Source organism: Oryzias latipes, chromosome 18, assembly GCF_002234675.1.
Source record: "Oryzias latipes chromosome 18, ASM223467v1".
Lineage (NCBI taxonomy): Eukaryota > Metazoa > Chordata > Actinopteri > Beloniformes > Adrianichthyidae > Oryzias > Oryzias latipes.
The window spans coordinates 671,012-691,994 of NC_019876.2; the positions used below are offsets into that span (position 1 = coordinate 671,012).

The following is a 20,983-nucleotide window of genomic DNA, read 5'->3' on the forward strand; positions in this document are numbered from 1 at the left end:
GCGTGTTTAGATCGAGGATCTGACCGCTAATTTTTGCTAGCCCGTCTAGCATTAGCTTCGTGTCGCTGCAGCTGTGCTGGGTTTCGCTGGCCATGCTAGCTTTGTAAGCTTCGCTAGCCGCTTCATCCGTCTCGTGCTCGCTGTTTTCTGGTTCAGTCGGTTCGGACTTATCTTTTTTTCTTTTTTTGTTCTTCGGCTTTTCCGCAGCGTGTCTCCTCCACTCATATCTTCTCTTGTATTTGTTTTTTGTGTTCGAGTTGTATTTGTGGGGTTTTGTTAAACCGAGTATGGGAGCTCCAGACTTAGCGTGTCTCCTCTATGCCATCCTACCGGAAGTCCATATTTCTGATCTTAGCAATATTCCACTGGTGAAAAAAGGCAGTTCTACACGCCTGAGATATGTGAGCCTTAAATGATAAATCCTGGTCAAATAAAACCCCAAGGTTTCTAACTGTGGAATTGGGGGCTATACTTATGCCATCCAGGGAGACTATCTGAGCAGACAGAGCATCTCTGAGGTTTTTAGGACCTAGTATAATGACCTCAGTTTTTTCTGGGTTCAAGAGGAGGTAATTAATTGTCATCCAGGTCTTGATGTCTGTGATGCAGGCGTTCAGTTTCTCTATCTGGTCATTCTGGTCAGGTTTCATGGATAAATACAACTGCGTATCGTCGGCATAACAATGGAAATTAATGCTGTGTTTCCTGATTATGTTTCCTAGGGGTAGCATATAAAGCGTAAACAGGATCGGTCCCAAGACTGAGCCCTGTGGGACTCCATAGTTGACTCGAGTGCACTGAGAGGAATGGCCATTTACATTAACGAACTGATATCTATGGGACAGATAGGATTTAAACCACTGGAGAGCAGATCCTCTGATCCCTATGTCCTGCTCTAATCTATGGAGTAAAATACCGTGGTCGATAGTGTCAAAGGCAGCACTGAGGTCCAACAGGACCAGAATAGAAAGTAGTCCCTTTTCTGAGGCCAATAACAAGTCATTAGAGACTCTAACTAGTGCAGTTTCCGTACTGTGGTGGGGTCTAAACCCCGACTGAAAGTCTTCAAAGTGGCTGTTGTCCTGTAGGTGGCAGTAAAGCTGCTTAACTACAACTCTTTCTAGGATTTTAGAAATAAAGGGCAGGTTTGATATCGGTCTATAGTTGGCCAAGATGCTAGGATCCAAACTGGGCTTTTTTAGAAGAGGTTTAACAACTGCATATTTAAAAGACTGTGGCACGTAACCCGTTTCCAGAGAGGCATTTATCATTGTTAATATGGGATCATTAATTAGGGGAAAAGTTTCTTTAAAAAGTCTAGTGGGAATTGGGTCTAACAGACACGTTGAGGATTTGGAGGACGTAATAATTGATGTTGTTTCCGCTTGATCCACAGCAGTGAAGCAGTCCAATGTTACAGAGGTTTCTATGGATGCCTCCATTTCTACCACTTCAGCCTGTTCTAGGCTGATAGTAGGAATAACTTGATTAAATTATGTCTAATATTTGAGATTTTACTATCCAAAAATGTAAGAAAATCATCAGAGCTGAGAGAAACAGGAACATGTGGTTCTACTGAGCTCTGACTGCGAGTTAATTTAGCTATAGTGCTAAAAAGAAATCTTGGATTGTTTCCATTCTCTGATATTAAGGTTGAATAGTACTGGCTTCTAGCTCTACGCAGAGCTTTTTTATAATTTAATAGGCTATGTTTCCAGGTATTCAGAGACTGCTCTGAACCGGAGCGGCGCCATTCTCTTTCCAACTTACGGGTTTCTCGTTTAAGAGAACGAGTTTCAGCGTTAAACCACGGTGCTACTCGGTTTTGTCTGACGAACTTAGGTTTCAAGGGGGCAACAACATCGAGTGTACTCCTGAGGGCTTGTAAGGCATCATTAACAAAGTGGTCATTTATACTAGGACTGATACTATGGGAGCTGGTCTCAGAGTATTTTCTCAGAATATCACTAAGTACTGGCTGAACTGTGTGTTTAAACTCAGACACAGAACGGTCAGTTAAGGTTCTTCTAAGTTGTTTCTTATTCACTGGGACAGAAGGATGTTCCAGTGTAAACTGGAAGGTAATCAGAAAGTGATCAGAAATGATGGGGTTAAGAGGAAGGACACTCAGCTGGCTGATCTCTATCCCATGGGTTAGAACAAGGTCCAGGGTGTGCTTATGACAGTGAGTGGGTTCATTCACACTTTGGGTGAAACCAACCTCATCTAATAAAGCTGCAAAAGCCTTTCCTAGGCAGTCACTGGGGTCATCAACATGAATATTAAAATCCCCTAATATTATAATTTGATCAGAATGTAAGACAATAGTTGATAGGAAGTCAGAAAACTCAGTTAAAAATTCTGAATATGGGCCGGGGGGGGGGGCGATAAATAATTATGAGTAAAACATGTCACCAACTCTGGCCCCCGGATAACACCTGACTGTAGCCGCTGGGAGCTCCACGTTTCTAACTTCAGAAGAGCCTATAACCAGAGTTGAGTGTTCAGCGGGTGTGTCGCCGAGGGGGGAGAACCTATTACTAACGTGGAGTCTCGGGTGCTCTAAGTTTTTGCGTTTAGCACTATGTTTCCTCCCAACCGGTACAAACCCCTGACTGTCTCCCGGCTGTTGGGAGGGCGCTGGGGTGCTAACTAAGTTAGCCCTGGTAGCGCGGCCCGCGCTACGAGTAACCACCTGGCTAGCCGGCTTAGCTTCCACTGTGAGGAGCCGCGCTTCTGACTATAATAATTATATTATTAAAAAGTTTAACAATATCTAATAAAGTAATCAACCAGACATTAATCAATGAAATAGAATTTTAGGGGTCATATCAATGGGGTATCCTGATCAGAAATAATACATTTGAAAGCTTAAGTAGTCTAATAGTTTTTGATAATTTAATGATTATATATTTTTTATTTTGCTATAGAGACCAGATATATTTTAGGGAGCCAGTTTAGCTCGTGCTGGTTTGCGGCGCCTTCCGTCCGTGAAACCAGGGTTCAAATCCGGGCTGCTCCCTGTTCCCTTCTCTACTTCTGTGCCGGTCCCAAGCCCGGTTGCTTTGAGAGGGTTGCGTCAGGAAGGGCATCCGGCGTAAAACATTGCCGAACTTACCATGCGACTTGTTCGCTGTGGCGACCCCTGATGGGAGAAGCCAAAAGTGGAAGAAGAAGAGACCAGATAAATTTTAGAATCTGTTTTTATAATATGTCTTAGTAGGAACTTTACCAGACTGTTTTCTTTTGGGTTTATAATGTTTTGCTAATATTATAAGTAGAGTTATTATGTTCTAACTGAACCACAGATTGGGTCATTACAGACAAACAATATCCACTGTGTGGATGAAGCAACATTTATGTCTGCAGGTCACTGAACTACAATCCAATGCTTTCTCCATCTGCCTGGCAAAAAAAGACCATTCTTACCATCCTGTGGGGAAAAACGACAAAAATATTATTTTATCAGGTTACATCTATGTACAATTTTGAATATGCACTATTTTATTCTATTGTTAATGCATTTATAGGGTAATAAAAAGATTGTGTTCCACTGACTTTTTCTCCTCTATGTGGACATAAAGGGACTAAATACTTCACCAACTGTTTGTGACCTTCTATTCAATCAGACTAATTGAAATCATATTTTGAGTTAAATTTAGATCTTCACATTTTATGTTTTGTGTGAATGAATGTAAACTATGTATACTTCTGGCAAAACAAAGCAATTTGTCAGAGAAAATGTTAAGCACAATTACGTAAATAAAATCAATTATAAATGGATAAGTTCTTCTGTTTGGAAAGACAGAGACGCTCGTCGGCCCTGGGTTCCGTCAATCAACCTGTTTTTTTTTCTTTTAGGGAAATAAAGGGGGGGGGGTGGGTGAGACAGAATTAAGGCGTTTAAGGAATGTAGATCCACTAATACATAAAGAATAGAATAAAAAGACAACTTTAGATTTTCTATTCCCCCTTAGTGGGGTTGAACATACTGTCTTTTACCTCTTTAGACCCGGGCTAACATTTGAGTTCAATCAATCAATCAATTTATTATTTGTATATTGTAGAGTTAGACCTCTACACACAGTGATGGGGCATCAGAATGACCCACTTGGTAATAGAAGCCAAGGGGTGATGTTCATGTATGTGGACACCAGGGGCCTCCAGCCGTCCTGTTGGACCTCTGCGGGCTTTTGGGCACGGCGTTACAGAGGAGCACTCGGAGGAACCACGCGTGTCACCCGGTGCATCTGGCGCTCCGGTCCCCCCCGATGCACTACAGCATTACGGCGTCTGCCACCGTTTGCCGCTCACGTGCCTTTTAGGCATTAGTAATGCCAACACTGTGCCCTCCAAACAACACTTTTCTCCTCTTTTCCACCTCGCCAACGATAACTTCTACTTCACATTGAGTGAAGTTACGTTTTTTTGATTTCCTCTCGGTGTTTGCCATGGTTTCCCAATCAATGAATATTAATTTGTGGGCGTTTCGCGGACTATTTATGGGCAACTATGGGCGTGTCATGAAGCCGCAAAAAGCTGCGCTGCATTTAGAATTGGTTGTGATTTATTAAGGGAAAGATGCGTAGGATGTGCGTGCGCACGGTTTTATAAATCCGAATATTTTTGTGCGTACGCACGTCCTATGTTTCATCCATGCGCCACTTCTGACGCAAATCCTACGCAAAGTTTTATAAATGAGGCCCCAGGTCTGAAGAGGTTAAACATGACTGATGCTGATCTGCTGCTGACAATCCAAAAGTAAAAACAGAAATGTTCTGTCCAACACTAACTCATTTTCTATGGAAGTATTTCTGTTGCACAATTCAAATTAAAAGTCAGTACCAGAAATGCTTTTTTATTTTCTACCTAATCACAGCTCATTCTGTGACATACAGTAATTAAAGCGAAATTGCAATCCCCTCTTTGCATTTCGCTTTAATCATGTCACAGAATGAGCAACTGTGTATGGAAGCATTTCTATTGCATTATTAAAAATAAAAGTCAATACGTCACAATATTTCACTATGTCACAGAATGAGCGATGTTAACGTAGAGAATGAAAGAGCTTTGTGAAGGATTCATTTATTTATTTTATTTTTGAGTCATTTGATGCAGTTACATTGTAAAAATGAAAAAGTATTTCTGTTAATCCATTTTAATTGACAAATTAGATATTTCTAATTGAATTTTGCTACACATTTTCTGGAGAACTTTTCGAAAATGGAATGTCAAATACCATTTATCATTATAATGAAGTGACAGTAGCCGCGGTTACATGGGCAAAATATCTTGATGGTATTAATGGTCGGATTAAAATCCAACCGTGTTCATGGGCCCAGGAAACCTTTTTCTGATTATAACAAACGTCCACATGGTCACACTTTAGGTCGGAAAAAATCATTGGCACATGCGCCGTAGTGTTGAAATACAGGAAAAGGAAATGAGTCCCACAGTAAACAAACAGCTGCCACATACATTTATGCAACAGCTCTGTAATGTAATCTTCCAAATGTGCTTTTATTAATGTTATGAATATTATGAAGCGCCTGTTCGCTCATCGTTTTATTTAATCCGTGTGGTCAGTGCTTTTTTTGTGGAAGAATGGAGCTGGAAGAAGCCAGTGTTAGCAGTATGCTAACACGTGCTAACAACATTAGCATTGTTTGATGAACATGAAATCGATGCGGGAAACGCTGCAATCTGCATCTTGGCTGCACGTAAATATGTGGGAATAACATCAGCCTTTATTTTGTCGCGACGCGACTGGAAACACAAATCCACGTGATTGTTTGAACAGTTTCTAAGGACTGAGCCACATTTCTGCTTTGAAAAGCTCACACACTGCCCCAAAGCCGCTGTGTGAGCTGGAAGTCCATGAGAGCTGGAAGTCCATGAGACACATGGTTCTCCTGAGTCCGGCAGCCGCTAATCCTGTGCGGCAGGACGGATCGTAGTTTCCTGTAACGCCTACTTAAAATTTGACAAAATTCATTACATACATTCCACTGTGCAGATACTTACTTTTCTGAAGAGATTTTCACAGCTATTCATGCACAGCTGAGACCGACGTCACTGATGGCCTTCCAGAACAGAATTGCCCTGGACATGCTGCTGACTGAGAAAGGCGGAGTGTGCAGCACGTTTGGAGACATGTTTTGTAGTCACATCCTTGCTTTTCCAGCTCTGTTTGTGTAGTTGGAGCACAGCAGTGAGCCAGCATCTCAACCTATTCAATATGGCGCCCAAATTTGCATATACAACAAGCTAGCTCAGCGACTCTAGCCTATGTCACTTATTGGTTGCTGCATTCGTTCTTTGTGGAGTCCTAACGTGGATCATGGATGTGGTGGTCTGTACACTGGGACAGCCTGAAACAGCCCACCTGGACGCTGCCATGGAAGACAGTGAAGAAGATGAACACGACACACCAACTGGAACACCTGCTCACTGCCTAATCCTAACTAACTAACTAACTAACTAACCCTAACCACTCCAGAAATTAAGCTTAAATCAACATATACTTTTGAGTGTACATCTTAACAGGAATCTGAAAATGATTAATAGACAAAAAATTAGTAATGAAGATGTCTAGTTATGTGAGAATACAGATGTTAGAATGATAAACAGGAGGGAAATGTTGAAGAAATGTGAACACTTAAGCCTCATTTCCACTGAGCGGTACTCATTCTTTTCCACTTGGCTTTTGGTTGCTTTTTGAAGCCAATAATGTTGATTGAGAGAAGATTGTGGGTGGCGAAGAGAAATACAGACATTTTCTTGGAGCTTTCTATTGTCCGCCAACTAACAGGGTTCAACAGTAGCTTGGATGTAACTGGTCTGTTAAGTATTTCTATGGACCTACAACCAACGAGGGTCCAAAAATGTTTTGGTTTGGTCCAGCTTCATGGGTCCATTTTATAATGGAAACACTAAAAGTACTGAAGTGGTCTGAAGGGACCGTACTTGGAAACAAGGCTTTATAGCCAATACCATTACAAGTTCTATTTAAAATGGTGCTAAGATGAAATTACATTTAAAGGAGTTCTGCTTTGGTTTTGGTTTTATTTTAATGAAACTCTAAAGTTTAGAAATAAAAGAAAACAGGAAGCAAATGTTAACTTTTTATTTTTAACTCATTTAAAAAAAAGGTACAATAGAAAAATGTATTTGAAAGAAATGAGTAGAAAAAGCTCCAGTAGACGTTCTGATGGTGAGTGGAACCTCCATCAGCTTCAGTTTTCTGGACTCTTGAAGGTGAAGAGTTTCTGAACCAGTCCAGGATCGTTTGTAAGTAAACAGTGGAGCTGTTCAGGTGTTCAAATGAAAGACCTTACAAATGTGCATCATCTACAGCATCTCCCTGATCATAATCCTAAAAATGTAAAGGTACAACTTCTTCATTTGCTGTTCAGATGAGCTAGTGTTCTTTTTTTCATTTATCACTTATATAAAAAAAAGTCAATAAAAACAGAATATACAACAATGCTGCATGTGATGGATGGTTGCCAAAAACGCACAAGGGGCTTAACATGTGGCAACCCCCATAAAGAGTCTATAAGCTAACAAAATACAATTCAGTAAAAACAATCCATATAAAATCAATGCATATGGAAGTGGGATAACTTGATAGACACTCAGGACACTGGCCTGACAAAAAGGTTGAGATGAATGTTGATGTCCTACATTAGACATTATTCTCAGAGCTCTTTTTTGTAGACGCAGAATTGGTTCAAGTTTAGTTTGATGTGTACTAGCCCAAGCAATATTACAGTAACTAACATAATTGCAACCTTTGTATTCATCAAATGACGGGTTTTACCCAGGATACCCACAATTCTGGCAATTTATGTACTAATAAAACCAACATGGGATTTCCAGGACAAGGATTCATCCACTAGTGCACTAAGGAAACGAACACAACTAACATTCTTAATTGGAATATTATCAATTTGTATTTCAAAAGAGAAACCCATGGCCTTTGATTTTAGACCATACAATATAAAGTGTGGTTTTTTATAGTGAGTGACAATTTGTTAGCTTTAAACCAAGTAGATTTCTTGTCAAGTTCATCATTTACAACGTTTTTAAAAGTATCTAAATCCTTATGGGAATAAAATACACTGGTTTCATCTGCAAATAATGTTTTAGAAAGTTTAATTGATGTGTTGGGTAGATCATTGACATATTAAAAATATCAGAGGATCCTAGATGGAAGATTGAGGTAAACCACATTGTAGAGGAAGGAGTGAGGACTCTAGTCCAGTTAAATAACCTGTAAACCAAAGTAAAGAGTTGATTGTGATGCCAAGAAGTTCAAGTTTATCCAAAAGAATAGTATTGTTAACAGTGTCAAATGAGTATGACACATCAAAAAAGTACCAACTGTGTTCTCTTTTCTATTTTTTGCTTTATAGATTTCAGTAATTATGGGATGGATAGAAACAGAGCCATCTCTGCTTTCCATGCTGGACTCTTGTCTGCAGCTTCTGAATCTGCTGTTTCAATGTTCTGAAGTCTGTTTGGTTTGTCCTGATAAAGGTCCTTTAGGGTCCGGTTGGGTTCTGGCTCGGGTTCTCTCCAGGATGGAGCTTCATCATGTGTGTTTTCAGACAGTGGCTCTGGGTGAAGGCCTTGTCGCACAGTGAGCACTTGTAGGGTCTGTCTCCATTGTGGGTCCTCATGTGGATCTTCAGGTGTTCCAGCCTTGAAGCGGTCTTCCCGCACAGTGTGCAGGTAAAGCGTTTGATGCCCAAGTGGGTATTGATGTGGCTAGTGAGTGTTGACTTCAGCTTGAAGCAGCGTCCACAGTGGGAGCAGGAGAACGGTCTCTCTCCAGTGTGAACTCGTTGGTGGTACTTCAGTTTTGCTTTCCTCGCGAAGCTTTTACCACAGTCCTGGCAGGCGAAAGGCCTCTCGCTGCTGTGGGTCGCCATGTGAACTTTGAGCGTTTCGTTGCAGTGGAAGGTTTTGCAGCAAATATGGCAGAGGAACGACCGTTCTCTGTCCATGTGAATCTTCTTGTGACTCCTTAGACTTTTGGGAATTTTAAAGCGCTTCCCACAAACGTCACAGGCAAAGTTGCGTTTTTCAGAGTGACTCATCAGGTGCCAAGACAAAGCTCGGGTGCTGGAGAGGGTCTTACCGCAGATGTGGCACTGGTTCCCGTGGTTCCTTCTGTGAGCCTTCAGAAGACTTTTCAGACCAAAGGTCTTATCACAGATATCGCACTTGAACGGCCGTTCCTCTATGTGGCTCCAGCTGTGCACGATCAGTGCATTCTTAGTTCCAAACTTTTTCCCACAAATGTCACACCGGATTTCCAACTTTCTGGAGTGCTGGTCTAAATGTCTTTTGAAAATATGGATAGTAACAAAGGTTTTCCCACATTCCTCACACTTGAGGACTTTATTGTAGGTTCTCAGATGTTCCTTCAACTCGTCCGGAGATTCAAAAGTGTCTCCACAGACGCCACAAACTGTTTGAGGTTCGTCCATGTGAGTCCACGTGTGTTTGATCAAACTGCCCAGGGATTTGTACAAGAACCCACAAACTTTACAGGCCCTTTTTTCCCACCGTCCTCCAAGACTTTTACCTGTTTTATCTGCTGTTTTCTTCACCTCTTTTAGCTGCTTGGACTCCAGTTTCCATTCTGGATCCTCAGCAGAGGCATTATCTTGATCCACATCGTCCACCTCAGAGTCCCTTTGAGGTTTCGGTGAGTCTTTGGACCCAGCTTCCTCCCTGAAACCATGTGGACCCGAACTGCAGAGGAGCAAAAATCTCACATTACTTAGTGAACACAGTAAAGTCTGATGTCTGAACATTTCTGCTTTCATCAGGTAAATCAATACGTTTGTCACTTCAGATGACCTATCAGTGATGTCCAGTAAAACATGATAGGGGTGGGTTAGGGTAGATTGCTTTCTCCTATTTCCTCTCAAGCAAATATTGATTCATTCATTGTTGTCAAAAGACAAAATACAATATCCTTAACCCTTCTTTAAGATTTGAACTGTTGGAATAGTGGAAAAAAACATATTCTTATGCAAACCATTACATCAACATAAGCACAAAACAATTATAACATCATATCTTTTCAGGTGCACTCTCCCATCCCTCCTGAACCCATTTTAGTCTCTTGTTTAAATTTGCCCTGATGAATCTCCCTGGTTGCATTTGTCTAATATGCTGTTTTTAAATATTTTTCTTGAACGTAACTGTGTCAGTGATCTGTTTCAATGTTATTAAATAGTAAATTTAGTGGACTTCCGGAAACGACCGGTAACTAGAAAGTCACAAAAACACTGAACTATCCGTCAAAAGGACGATTTAAATCGCTCCAAACATCAAGATAGATCTGTGAAAATGTCCGCCACTGGCAATAGAGGTAAAGAAAGGCCGAAGCCATCCACACAATGTAAATTGACGGACTTCGGGCCGCAAACTACGGAAAAGCTAACCGCTAATGCTAGCACAACAGCTAACGCCGCGCGCGAGAAGGAATCTGCTGCGGTGACCAGAGGAATGGCGGCCGCTGCTGGAGGAAATCAACCGGGTGAGGATGTTCAAACAAGCATGAATGCTGAAGTAATGAAGCTGATGAAAAATAACAAGTATTTGGAGGAGAAAATAATGAATAATCTCCGACTTGTTAATCTACCCGAAGGTGCAGAAGGCTCCAACGCATGAGTGTTTTTGGAAAGCTGGCTGCCTGAAGTACTGGATATCGCTCCACTTTGGCAGCCCCTAACCATAGAACGAGCACATCGGGTTGGACCGAAAAGGAGTTCGGACGCGCCACCAAGAACGCTGACCATGAGATTTCCAAGTGTCCAAAGCAGCAAGATCCAAAAAAGTAAATTCTATATTAGAACCAGCGTGTGAGATTCTATAACGATGTGGCAGCAGAAGTACACAAACAGCGTAAGCAGTTAGACGCCGCAGGCCAGCATCTGTGCCAGCTTGGACTGAGACATGGCATCTCATCCCCAGCTACACTGGTGCTGACGTACAAAGACGTTGTGCAGAAATTCCCCAACGCAGAGGAGGCCCAGAGTTTTATATCCATGATCCAAGAAGGCAAAGGAGTAAATGAAAGAACTACATGGAAATCTTGCTTCACAAGGTAAAAACAGAGTAAGACTTTAACACACAGGATATGTTCATTTTTATGTTGTTTAATTTTATGACCCTCTCTTAACAAAAGTGTAAAGGAAACAGCAGGTTACAGTAATAATAAATACAGTTTGGTCTTAAATATTAGAAAGTGAATTTGGGTCTGAAGTTTATGTTGTTTGCAAGTACAGTGAAAAATATTACTACGCAGGCTGTTCCTTTATGTTAAACAATTTTTAACATTATTTTAATACATGTAAGAGATAAACCTACTTGCCTTTTGTTACTATGAACACTGAAAAGGTATACATTTACTTTATTTATATGTAACTTTTTACTTTATTTTATTTTTTGAAGACGTACGTCACACCAAACAGTAGACGGAGCATCTGATTGCATTTCTAAAGGATACAACTTCCCCCTAAAGCTAGCAGAGTAGAATAGCAGCGGTAGGCCGGTCGACCCCTGATCGTAAGATTGCAGGTTCACTTCCAGCCTTGCACCCCCATGTGTCGAAGTGTCCTTGGGCAAGACACTGAACCCCACCTTGCCTCTGGTGGGAGGTTGGCGCCAGTGTTTCGGCAGCGGAGCCACCACCAGTGTATGAATGTGTGTGTGAATGTGTGTGTGCATGGGTGAATGGGACTGTGACTGTAAAGGCCTGTTCACACCGGGACGAATTTCGCCGGCGATTTTCGCCGACGTTTAACGGCTCGTGACTAAACAAAGGGCACCAATGAGAGTGTGCACACCGACGCGAAAAAACGCCACGCGACAAAGCGTCAAAAAAAAAAAAACGCCTCGGGTTCGTTTTTTTTTTTTTTGACGCCTCGCGTCGAAATCTATTCGACCAATGAGAATGGCGCTTTTGCACACGTGTCTGGAGCTTCTGAAGTCACAGTAAAACACCACTTGGGGGCGCTCAAACACAAAACTGCCTTGCTGAGCACACATACCAGCGAAGAAGATAGACGCCAATTAGCGTCTACACACTGCCGCGAAGAAATAATGACGGACATTCTAAAATATCCCTGAACCAATCACCAGTTGGAGCTACTGGTGCTTGAAATATTCATGTTTTCTTTGTATTATTCTGACAAGCGTGTAAATACTTGCTCTCTTCTTCTGAGTGAAAAGCGACTTTAAGAAGCGTAAAGTTGCGCAGCGCCACCTTGTGTACAGGAGTATTTCTGTTTACATTAAGCGCCATCTAATGTCAGGGAAGGAAATTGCATGTTCACTCGGCTCATCGTCAGCGAAAATCGCCTGGGTGTGAACACAAAAAACGTGGCGAAAAACGCTGGCGAATATTCGTCCTGGTGTGTACGGGCCTTAAAGCTCTTTGGGCCTTCGTAAGAAGGTAGAAAGCGCTATATAAGTATACGCCATTTATCATTTACGTTTGTAATGGAATGCGGCCGGAAGCAGCATGCATCAGGGGGTCGCCCAGTTAGCTGGGAAAAATGGGGAAGGGGTTTAGTGTGTTAAGTTGTTCATCTCGTTGGAGATATTGTTTGTGTGTTTGTTTTACCTCTCAGACCCGTTTATACATGTAGGAAATGTTATCCAACATTGTTTAAGTGACACAAAACTTTGAAGTTAAATGCTCATCTTGGAACTGCAGGGGCTTGAACAAAACAAAAAAAAATGAAACAGGTTATGAATAAGATAAAAGATGTTGGGTCTAAAATTGTTTTCCTCCAGGAGACTCACACTCTGGAAGAGGATAATGTCAAAATAAGCAGAGGATGGCAGGGGTCTTTATATTCAGTGTCTCATATTGAATTTGTAGGGAATAAAATAGATGAATATTTTACTATGAACACTACTCAAACTTCAGCCAGAGTAAGATGGGAGGCATTTAAAGCTGTTTAAAGAGGGCATATAATTTCCTATACTTCATCAAAATCAAGAGAATTGTGCAAAAAAAAGAATATAATTAGAAGACAGAATAAGAACAACTGAGGAGAAAGTGTATCCAAATAAAGATTTTCAATTCAATTCAATTTTATTTGTATAGCCCAAATTCACAACAACAGTCGTCTCAAAGATCAGCAAGCTGAAAAAGAATTAGAAATTTTGAGAGCTGAGTATAATAAGGAGTCAACAGATCGTGCAGCCTCAGATATCTTGAGGTTAAATCAAACTTTCTATGAACAAGGAGACAAGCCTGGAAAGATCTTAGCCTGGCAAATTAAACAGTTTGAGGCCCAAAAAAACATAACTTCAATAATTAACAAAAATGGCACAACTGTAGAGGACCCAAAGGAAATAAGTACCGAATTAAAAAACTTCTTCTGCAATCTTTATGACAATGTAAATCATGAAGCTCAAAAAGCATTTCTTGACAGACTCATCTATACCTGTTATCCCAGAGGATTTCAAACTGCAGTTAGAAGAGAATATAATTGTAGAAGAAATGAAAAAAGCCGGAAAAAATACACGTTCTGGAAAGACCTGACGGGTTTCCAATAGACTTCTATAAAAAATTTCAACATAAAATCCTAAAGCCAATGTTAGACATGCTTCAAGAATCATTTCATTACGGAGCCCTTCCTAAACCTATGACCTGTGCCCTAATCATTCTACTACCCAAGCCAGGAAAGCCAAGTGATAAATGTGAAAACATGAGACCTACAAGTTTACTAAACTCTGACCTTGAAATACTATGTAACATGTTGGCTATGCGTCTGCAGAATACTCTCCCTCATGTTGTTCATAGGGATCAGAATGGTTTCGTTTTAGGTCGCCAGGGCTTGCACAATGTTCACAGAGTGTTAAATATCGTCAATGGGGTAAAAGACACTGTGGATCAGGCCCTGCTTTCTTTGGATGCAGAGTAAGGCCTTTGATAAGGTCGAATGGCCTTTTCTTCTCAGCGTTCTAGCAAAATTTGGCTTTGGTGAAACATTTCGCAAATGAGTTCAGTTACTTTACACAAATCCAACTGCTGAAATTTTAACAAGCAAAAATGTCTCTGCTCCTATTGATATTAAACGTGGGTGTGGGCTGGGATGCCCTTTGGCAGTATGTGCTCATCCAACCATCTCTGGTATCACGATTAATCACGTAGAACATAGATTGTCATTGAACGCAGATGATATTATTTTATATCTCTCCAACTTAGACTCATCTATACCTGCTCTTCTGCAATTATTTGAAGAGTTTGGTCACATGTCCGGCTACACCATAAATAAATCTAAATCATCCATTTTACTGCTGAATGAGAATAAAAAAGAAAAGCCACCAGCAGCAATTAATAATTTCAACTCAACCCAAACAAGGAAACAATTTAAGTTATGTTGAATCTCATTTAAATTAAACTGTTGCAGTGAAATGCAAATTATGTTTATATTTGTTTTGCTATTTCTTCACGTGTCGCAAGTTATATTGTCATTGCAATATTGATGACTAGTATCTCAAATCGCAAGTTTTCCTCATATTGAGCAGCCCTAGATGGAACCTGGACGGTTTCGCGAGGAGTTATGTGAACACTGGCTACTTAGGTCGGTAAAGATCCTCATTCATCCAGGTAAGACTTGTCTTTAAGTTGAGTCATGGCAACTGGACTTAAAATCTATCAAAGAACATTTTAAAGAAAGACGATTTTAAGTCCAGTTGCCATGACTTAACTTCAGGATCCGTATACCCATCAAGCAAGATTAGAAAACTTTTTAGGCCAACATGTCGTCTGAAGCAAAATCACAGGACTTTAGTCTTTAACATAGAAGTTGCATTAATTCAATCAGAATGAAGTGTTGGAACTTTGAAGACTTTCACCCCACAAAGATGGAAGAAAATGTACAGAATTCACAGATGACTTGAAACAATAACTGAGACTTCGGCTCATACAATCATCATTAACGGTTAATCAGACAGTGAAAGCTCAGTGATCGATGGAAAGCCCGCACACAAGCAGAAGTCTGTTTGGTTTGTCCTGATAAAGGTCCTTTAGGGTCCGGTTGGGTTCTGGCTCGGGTTCTCTCCAGGATGGAGCTTCATCATGTGTGTTTTCAGACAGTGGCTCTGGGTGAAGGCCTTGTCGCACAGTGAGCACTTGTAGGGTCTGTCTCCACTATGGGTCCTCATGTGGACCTTCAGGTGTTCCAGCCGTGAAACGGCCTTCCCGCACTGTGTGCAGGTAAAGCGTTTGATGCCTAAGTGACTTCTTATGTGGCTGTCTAGAGCCATCTTTTGTTTAAAGCGCCGTCCACAGAGGGAGCAGGCATATGGTCTCTCTCCGGTGTGAACTCGTTGGTGCTTCTTTAGCTCTGCTTTTGCCACAAAGCCTTTACCACAGTCCTGGCAGGCGTGGGGCCTCTCGCTGCTGTGGGTCGTCATGTGAACTTTGAGCGTTCCGTTGCAGTAGAAGGTTTTGCAGCAGATATGGCAGAGGAACGACCGTTCTCTGTCCATGTGAATCTTCTTGTGGCTGTTCAGAGTATTGGGGTTTTTAAAACGCTTCCCACAAATGTCACAGGCAAAGCGCCGCTTTTCAGAGTGACTCATCAGGTGCCAAGACAAAGCTCGGGTGCTAGAGAAGCTCTTCCTGCAGATGTGGCACTGGTTCTCATCGTGGCTCCTCCTGTGAGCCTTCAGAAGACTTTTCAGACCAAAGGCCTTATCACAAAGATCGCACTTGTATGGCCGTTCCTCTGTGTGGCTCCAGCGGTGCAAGCTCAGTCCATTCTTGGTTACAAACTTTTTCCCACAAACGTCACACTGGATGTCCACCTTTCTGGAGTGCAGGTCTAAATGTCTTTTGAAATTGCGGATGCTAACAAACGTTTTCCCACATTCCTCACACTTGTGGACTTTATCGTAGGTTCTCAGATGTTCCTTCAACTCGTCCGGAGATTCAAAAGTGTCTCCACAGACGCCACAAACTCTTTGAGGTTCGTCCATGTGAGTCCACGTGTGTTTGATCAAACTGCCCAGGGATTTGTAGCAGCACCCACAAACTTTACAGACCCTTTTTTTCCGCCGTTCTCCTGGACTTTTATCTGCTGTTTTCTTCACCTCTATTTGCTGCTTGGACTCCAGTTTCCATTCTGGATCCTCAGCAGAGGCATCATCTTGATCCACATCGTCTAGCTCAGAGTCCCTTTGAGGTTCCGGTGACTCTTTGGACCCGGCTTCCTCCCTGAAACCATGAGGACCCGAGCTGCAGAGGAGCAAAAATCTCACATTACTTGGTGAACATAGTAAAGGGGATTCTGATGTCTGAACATTTGTTCTTTCATCAGGTAAATCAATAAATGCTCACTTCCAGAGACTTGAAAGGACAGGAGGAAGCAAATGGTTTGATATCGGAAAGGTTTGTAATGGCCATTTGAGATCACGTGATGAATCCACTGTTAATGATCAGTGAGCTGACGAATGTTCGCATAACAGACGATTTCCCACCATCTTGCCAATCAAAGATCATACTTACCCAACAATTACCATCAAAAGTAAACTGAGATGTTGAGGGCCATTAAAACCTAAACCGTTTTCGTGGATACAAACTCCCACCACAGAGGTGAGAAAAGGATTTAGTTTTGGAACCAGACTATAAAAGTCTTCAGTCTGCTTTAAGGTTTGGCTAAATGTTTCTTTAGTCACAGTTCGCTCAGACCGTAACAGCTCATCTCACTAAACATGTTGGTGCTCACACAGTGACACTGACTCATGGCGCTTCCATAAGAATCTAATGAAACCAGTTCGGGTTATCTCACTTATGGTGCCACAATAAGGTCGGGAAGCGTTTCGTTGTTCCGCATGCCACAACCTGGACAAGCAGTATTACTGCCCAGAGTGCTCCAATTACCACAGGCACCACTGTCACCTTCACTTTTCAGGCTTTCTCCAGTTCTTCTCTGAGTCCCTGGTATTTCTCCAGTTTCTCATGTTCCTTCTTCCTGATGTTCCCATCGCTTGGCACTGCCACATCCACCACAACAGCTTTCCTCTGTTCTTTATCCACCACTACAATGTCTGGTTGGTTCTCCATTACCATCCTATCAGTCTGGATCTGGAAGTCCCACAGGATCTTTGCCCTCTCATTCTCTACCACCTTCGGAGGTGTTTCCCATTTTGACCTTGGGGTTTCCAGTTCATATTCTACACACATGTTCCTGTATATTATTCCAGCCACTTGATTGTGGCGCTCCATGTATGCTTTACCTGCCAGCATCTTACATCCAGCAGTTATGTGCTGGATTGTTTCAGGCGCCTCTTTGCACAGCCTACAGCTTGGGTCTTGTCTGGTGTGGTAGATCAACACCTTGGGTCTTGTCTGGTGTGGTAGATCAACACCTTGGTTCTTGTCTGGTGTGGTAGATCTACACCTTGGGTCTTGTCTGGTGTGGTAGATCTGAGCCTCTATGGCTCTGGTGCTCAGGGTTTGTTCCTGACCTGCCAGGATGAGTTCATCAGTGCTGTCCTGTAGGCCAGCCCTTTCTAGCCATTGGTAGGACTTCTTGATATCAGCCACTTCAATTATGGTCCGCTGGTACATCCCATGCAGGGGTTTGTCCTACCATGATCTTTCCTCCAGCACTGTATCCTCTGCTCTCCATTGCCTGAGACATTCACTGAACACACTGTCAGTTGGGGCCTTGAGCTTGATGTACTCATGCATCTTGAATGTTTCATCCTGGATAGTGGCTTCTACGCTCACTACTCCTCGGCCTCCTTCCTTGCGGCTAGCATACAGTCTCAAGGCCTGTTCACACCGGGACGAATTTCGCCCACGAATTTCACCCGCGATTTTCGCCGACGTTTAACGCCTCGTGACTAAACAAAGGGCACCAATGTGAGTGTGCACACCGACGCGAAAAAACGCCACGCGTCAAAGCGTCACTTTTTAAAAAACGCCTCGGGTTCGTTTTTTTTTTGACGCGTCGCGTCGAAATCTATTCAACCAATGAGAATAGATGTGCTTTTGCACACGTGTCTGGAGCTTCTGAAGTTACAGTAAAACGCAACTTGGGGGCACTCAAACACAAAACTGCCTTGCTGAGCACACATACCAGCGAAGAAGATAGACGCCGAGTAGCGTCTACACTGCCGCGAAGAAATAATGACGGACATTCTAAAATATCCCCGAACCAAGCATATGTTATATTATATTATAATATTCATGTTTTCTTTGTATGATTCTGACAAGCGCGTAAATACTTGCTCTCTTCTTCTGAGGGAAAAGCGAGTTTAAGAAGCGTAAAGTTGCGCAGCGCCACCTTGTGTACAGGAGTATTTCTGTTTACATTAAGCTCCATCTAATGTCAGGGAAGGAAATTGCATGTTCGCTCGGCTCATCGTCAGTGAAAATCGCCTGGGTGTAAACACAAAAAACGTGGCGAAAAACGCTGGCGAATATTCATCCCGGTGTGTACGGGCCTTCAGGGTGCTGGATTTGGGATGGAACCCTCCATCCATGGTGAGAATCTTTCGTGTTTTAACATCCATGATCTGTATCTCTTCCTTTGGCCATCTTATTATTCCTGCAGGGTATCTGATAACTGGCAGTGCGTAGCTGTTTATTGCCCGGGTCTTATTTTTGCCATTGAGCTGGCTTCTCAGCCAGCTCAATGGCTGAGAAGCCATTGAGCTTCTCAATACCTCCAACTTACTCGTTGGAGGTATTTAGCTGTTGCAGCTTACCTTGTTGCCTGCTCCAGGTTGCCACGTGCCTGCGGAATTCCAAGGTACTTGGAGCCGTCTTCGATGTCTGCTATTGTTCCTTCTGGGAGTGAGACCCCTTCTGTGTGGACTACCTTGCCTCTCTTTGTCACCATCCGGCTGCATTTCTGGAGCCCGAATGACATCCCAATGTCAGTACTGTAGATCCTGGTGGTGTGGATCAGGGAGTCAATGTCACGCTCGCTCTTAGCATATAGCTTGATGTCATCCATGTAGAGGAGGTGACTGATGTTGGCCCCATTTCTGAGTCGGTATCCATAGCCAGTCTTGTTGATTATTTGGCTGAGGGGGTTCAGACCTATGCAGGACAGCAGTGGGGACGGAGCATCACCTTGGCATATCCCACATTTGATGGACACTTGTGCAAGTGGCTTCCCATTGGCTTCAAGGGTGGTTTTCCAAAGCTTCATTGAGTTTCCTATGAAGGCTCTTAGAGTCCTGTTGATGATGTACAGCTCCAAGCATTCAGTGATCCATGTGTGGCATTGAGTCATAGGCCTTCTTGTAATCAATCCAGGCTGTGCACAGGTTGGTGTGTCGTGACCTGCAGTCTTGAGCGACTGTTCTGTTCACCAGGAGTTGGTGTTTGGCTCCTCTGGAGTCTCTACCAATGCCCTTCGGTGTGTTACTCATGAATTGATCCATGTGCCTATTTATCTTGGTTGCAATGATGCCTGACATGAGCTTCCACGTTGTGGAGAGACAGGTTATTGGCCGGTAGTTGGATGGGACTGCACCCTTTGAGGGATCCTTCTGGATCAGGATCGTTCGCCCTTCTGTTTGCCATTCGGGGTGAATCACATCTCTTAGCAGCTGGTTCATTTGTGCTGCCAGGCGCTCATGGAGTACAATGAGTTTCTTTAGTCAGTAGGCAAGTATCATGTCAGGACCTGTAGTGTCCTTTCAGAATCAACATTACTATACTACAATTACACCTACAAAGGTGGACCATTGATTCCAAACAAGACATGTCAATTTGCACACACAAAGAACTGATTTTCCTAACAAATAAAGTCCAGCACATGTTGCAAACATGAATACACCCCTGTCATAGTCTTAGGAGAAAAGCCAAAGACTACAAAATTCTACTTAACAGGTATTCAAGCACAGGTGAGTGTCATGATTCCTTTGAGAGGTATCCAGCACACAGGAGACCATGAAAGGGCATTTCTTAACAAAGAAGTTGTCTCCCAGGTCTAAGCAGTTGGATAGAATGTTCTCTCTGGGAAACCAAAGCTGATAGGAGGAACTTTATATTGGTTTTGGATTCAGTATAAAAACAAACCTGGTGTCTGGATGCTGGCCAGGTTTGAACGTTTATGGAGCAGAACCAGAAAACTGGGTTTGGTATTCAACACAATTATTTTTCAATTACCTTGAACTCGGTCCAGCTACATCCTCTTCTTCTGGTACAGCATCAGTAGATGAAGGTGTGTCCTCTACTGTTGATACGTGGGAATCTTCCATCTCCTCATTGTCCTCCTCCGGCTTCTCCTCTTTCTCCTCCTCAGATTTCTCCTTGATCTCCTCAGATGCTCCTTTGAGTTTCTCTTCAGACGTTTCCTCTGACTTCTTCTCAGCTTCTGGCCTCTGCAAGTGTTGAACGTTTCACAAACAGCATGTAAGGCTTTTAAGCAGCTGTTAAGCTAAAAATTATTCCTGCTTTTCCACCACGTCTCGCTCAACCAGTACCTACCTTCAGCTTGATGAAGAGGACGGTTGCCTGCCGCGCGTTGGACTTCATGCTCCTGATGATCTCCCTGGGAGCCATGGTCTTCAGTTGCAGTTTTATCAGCCTCTTACTTTGGTTGAGTGTGTGGATCTCAAAGTCTTTGTCACTCTCAGCCAGTGGCGGGAAGGAGGACCTGAGAAGATCCACGAAGTCTGACTCTTGAAGACTTTGAGGAAAGCTGAGGTCCCGGACAATAGTGTCCTTAAAAACTAGGAGAGAAACCAGATTCATAGAGAAGATCCTCAAACGGTTCATCATTAGGTGATGAGCTGGTCTGTTTGGATCCTGGAAAAGCTAAAGCCAGTGTGATAAATCAAATCCATGGCAACCAGTTCACTGCCGTACAGCACCGGCGGAGAACAAAGGCAGACGTATTAGTTTCCCCATTAGCATAGCTATCGCTACAAATGCTGTCAGTTTGGGAACTAATCCTTGGAACCTACGTCTTTG

The 20,983-nt window shown here is 42.6% G+C and overlaps 1 protein-coding gene across 3 annotated transcripts in view; it reads right to left on the bottom strand.

Moving 5' to 3' along the window:
* LOC105353778 (zinc finger protein 436) overlaps positions 1 to 20,983 on the bottom strand; it is a 101,214-nt gene that overhangs the window by 77,421 nt on the left and 2,810 nt on the right. The window contains exons 5-6 of one of the 3 annotated variants that reach the window (XM_023966225.1): positions 20,498 to 20,742; positions 20,177 to 20,391 (exon numbers count right to left, since the gene is read on the bottom strand). The exons of the other annotated variants lie outside the window; for them this stretch is intronic. Of the exons in view, the coding sequence (XP_023821993.1) occupies positions 20,177 to 20,391; positions 20,498 to 20,742 (460 nt within the window). The remainder of the gene's footprint in view (positions 1 to 20,176; positions 20,392 to 20,497; positions 20,743 to 20,983) is intronic. 3 annotated transcript variants of the gene reach the window in all.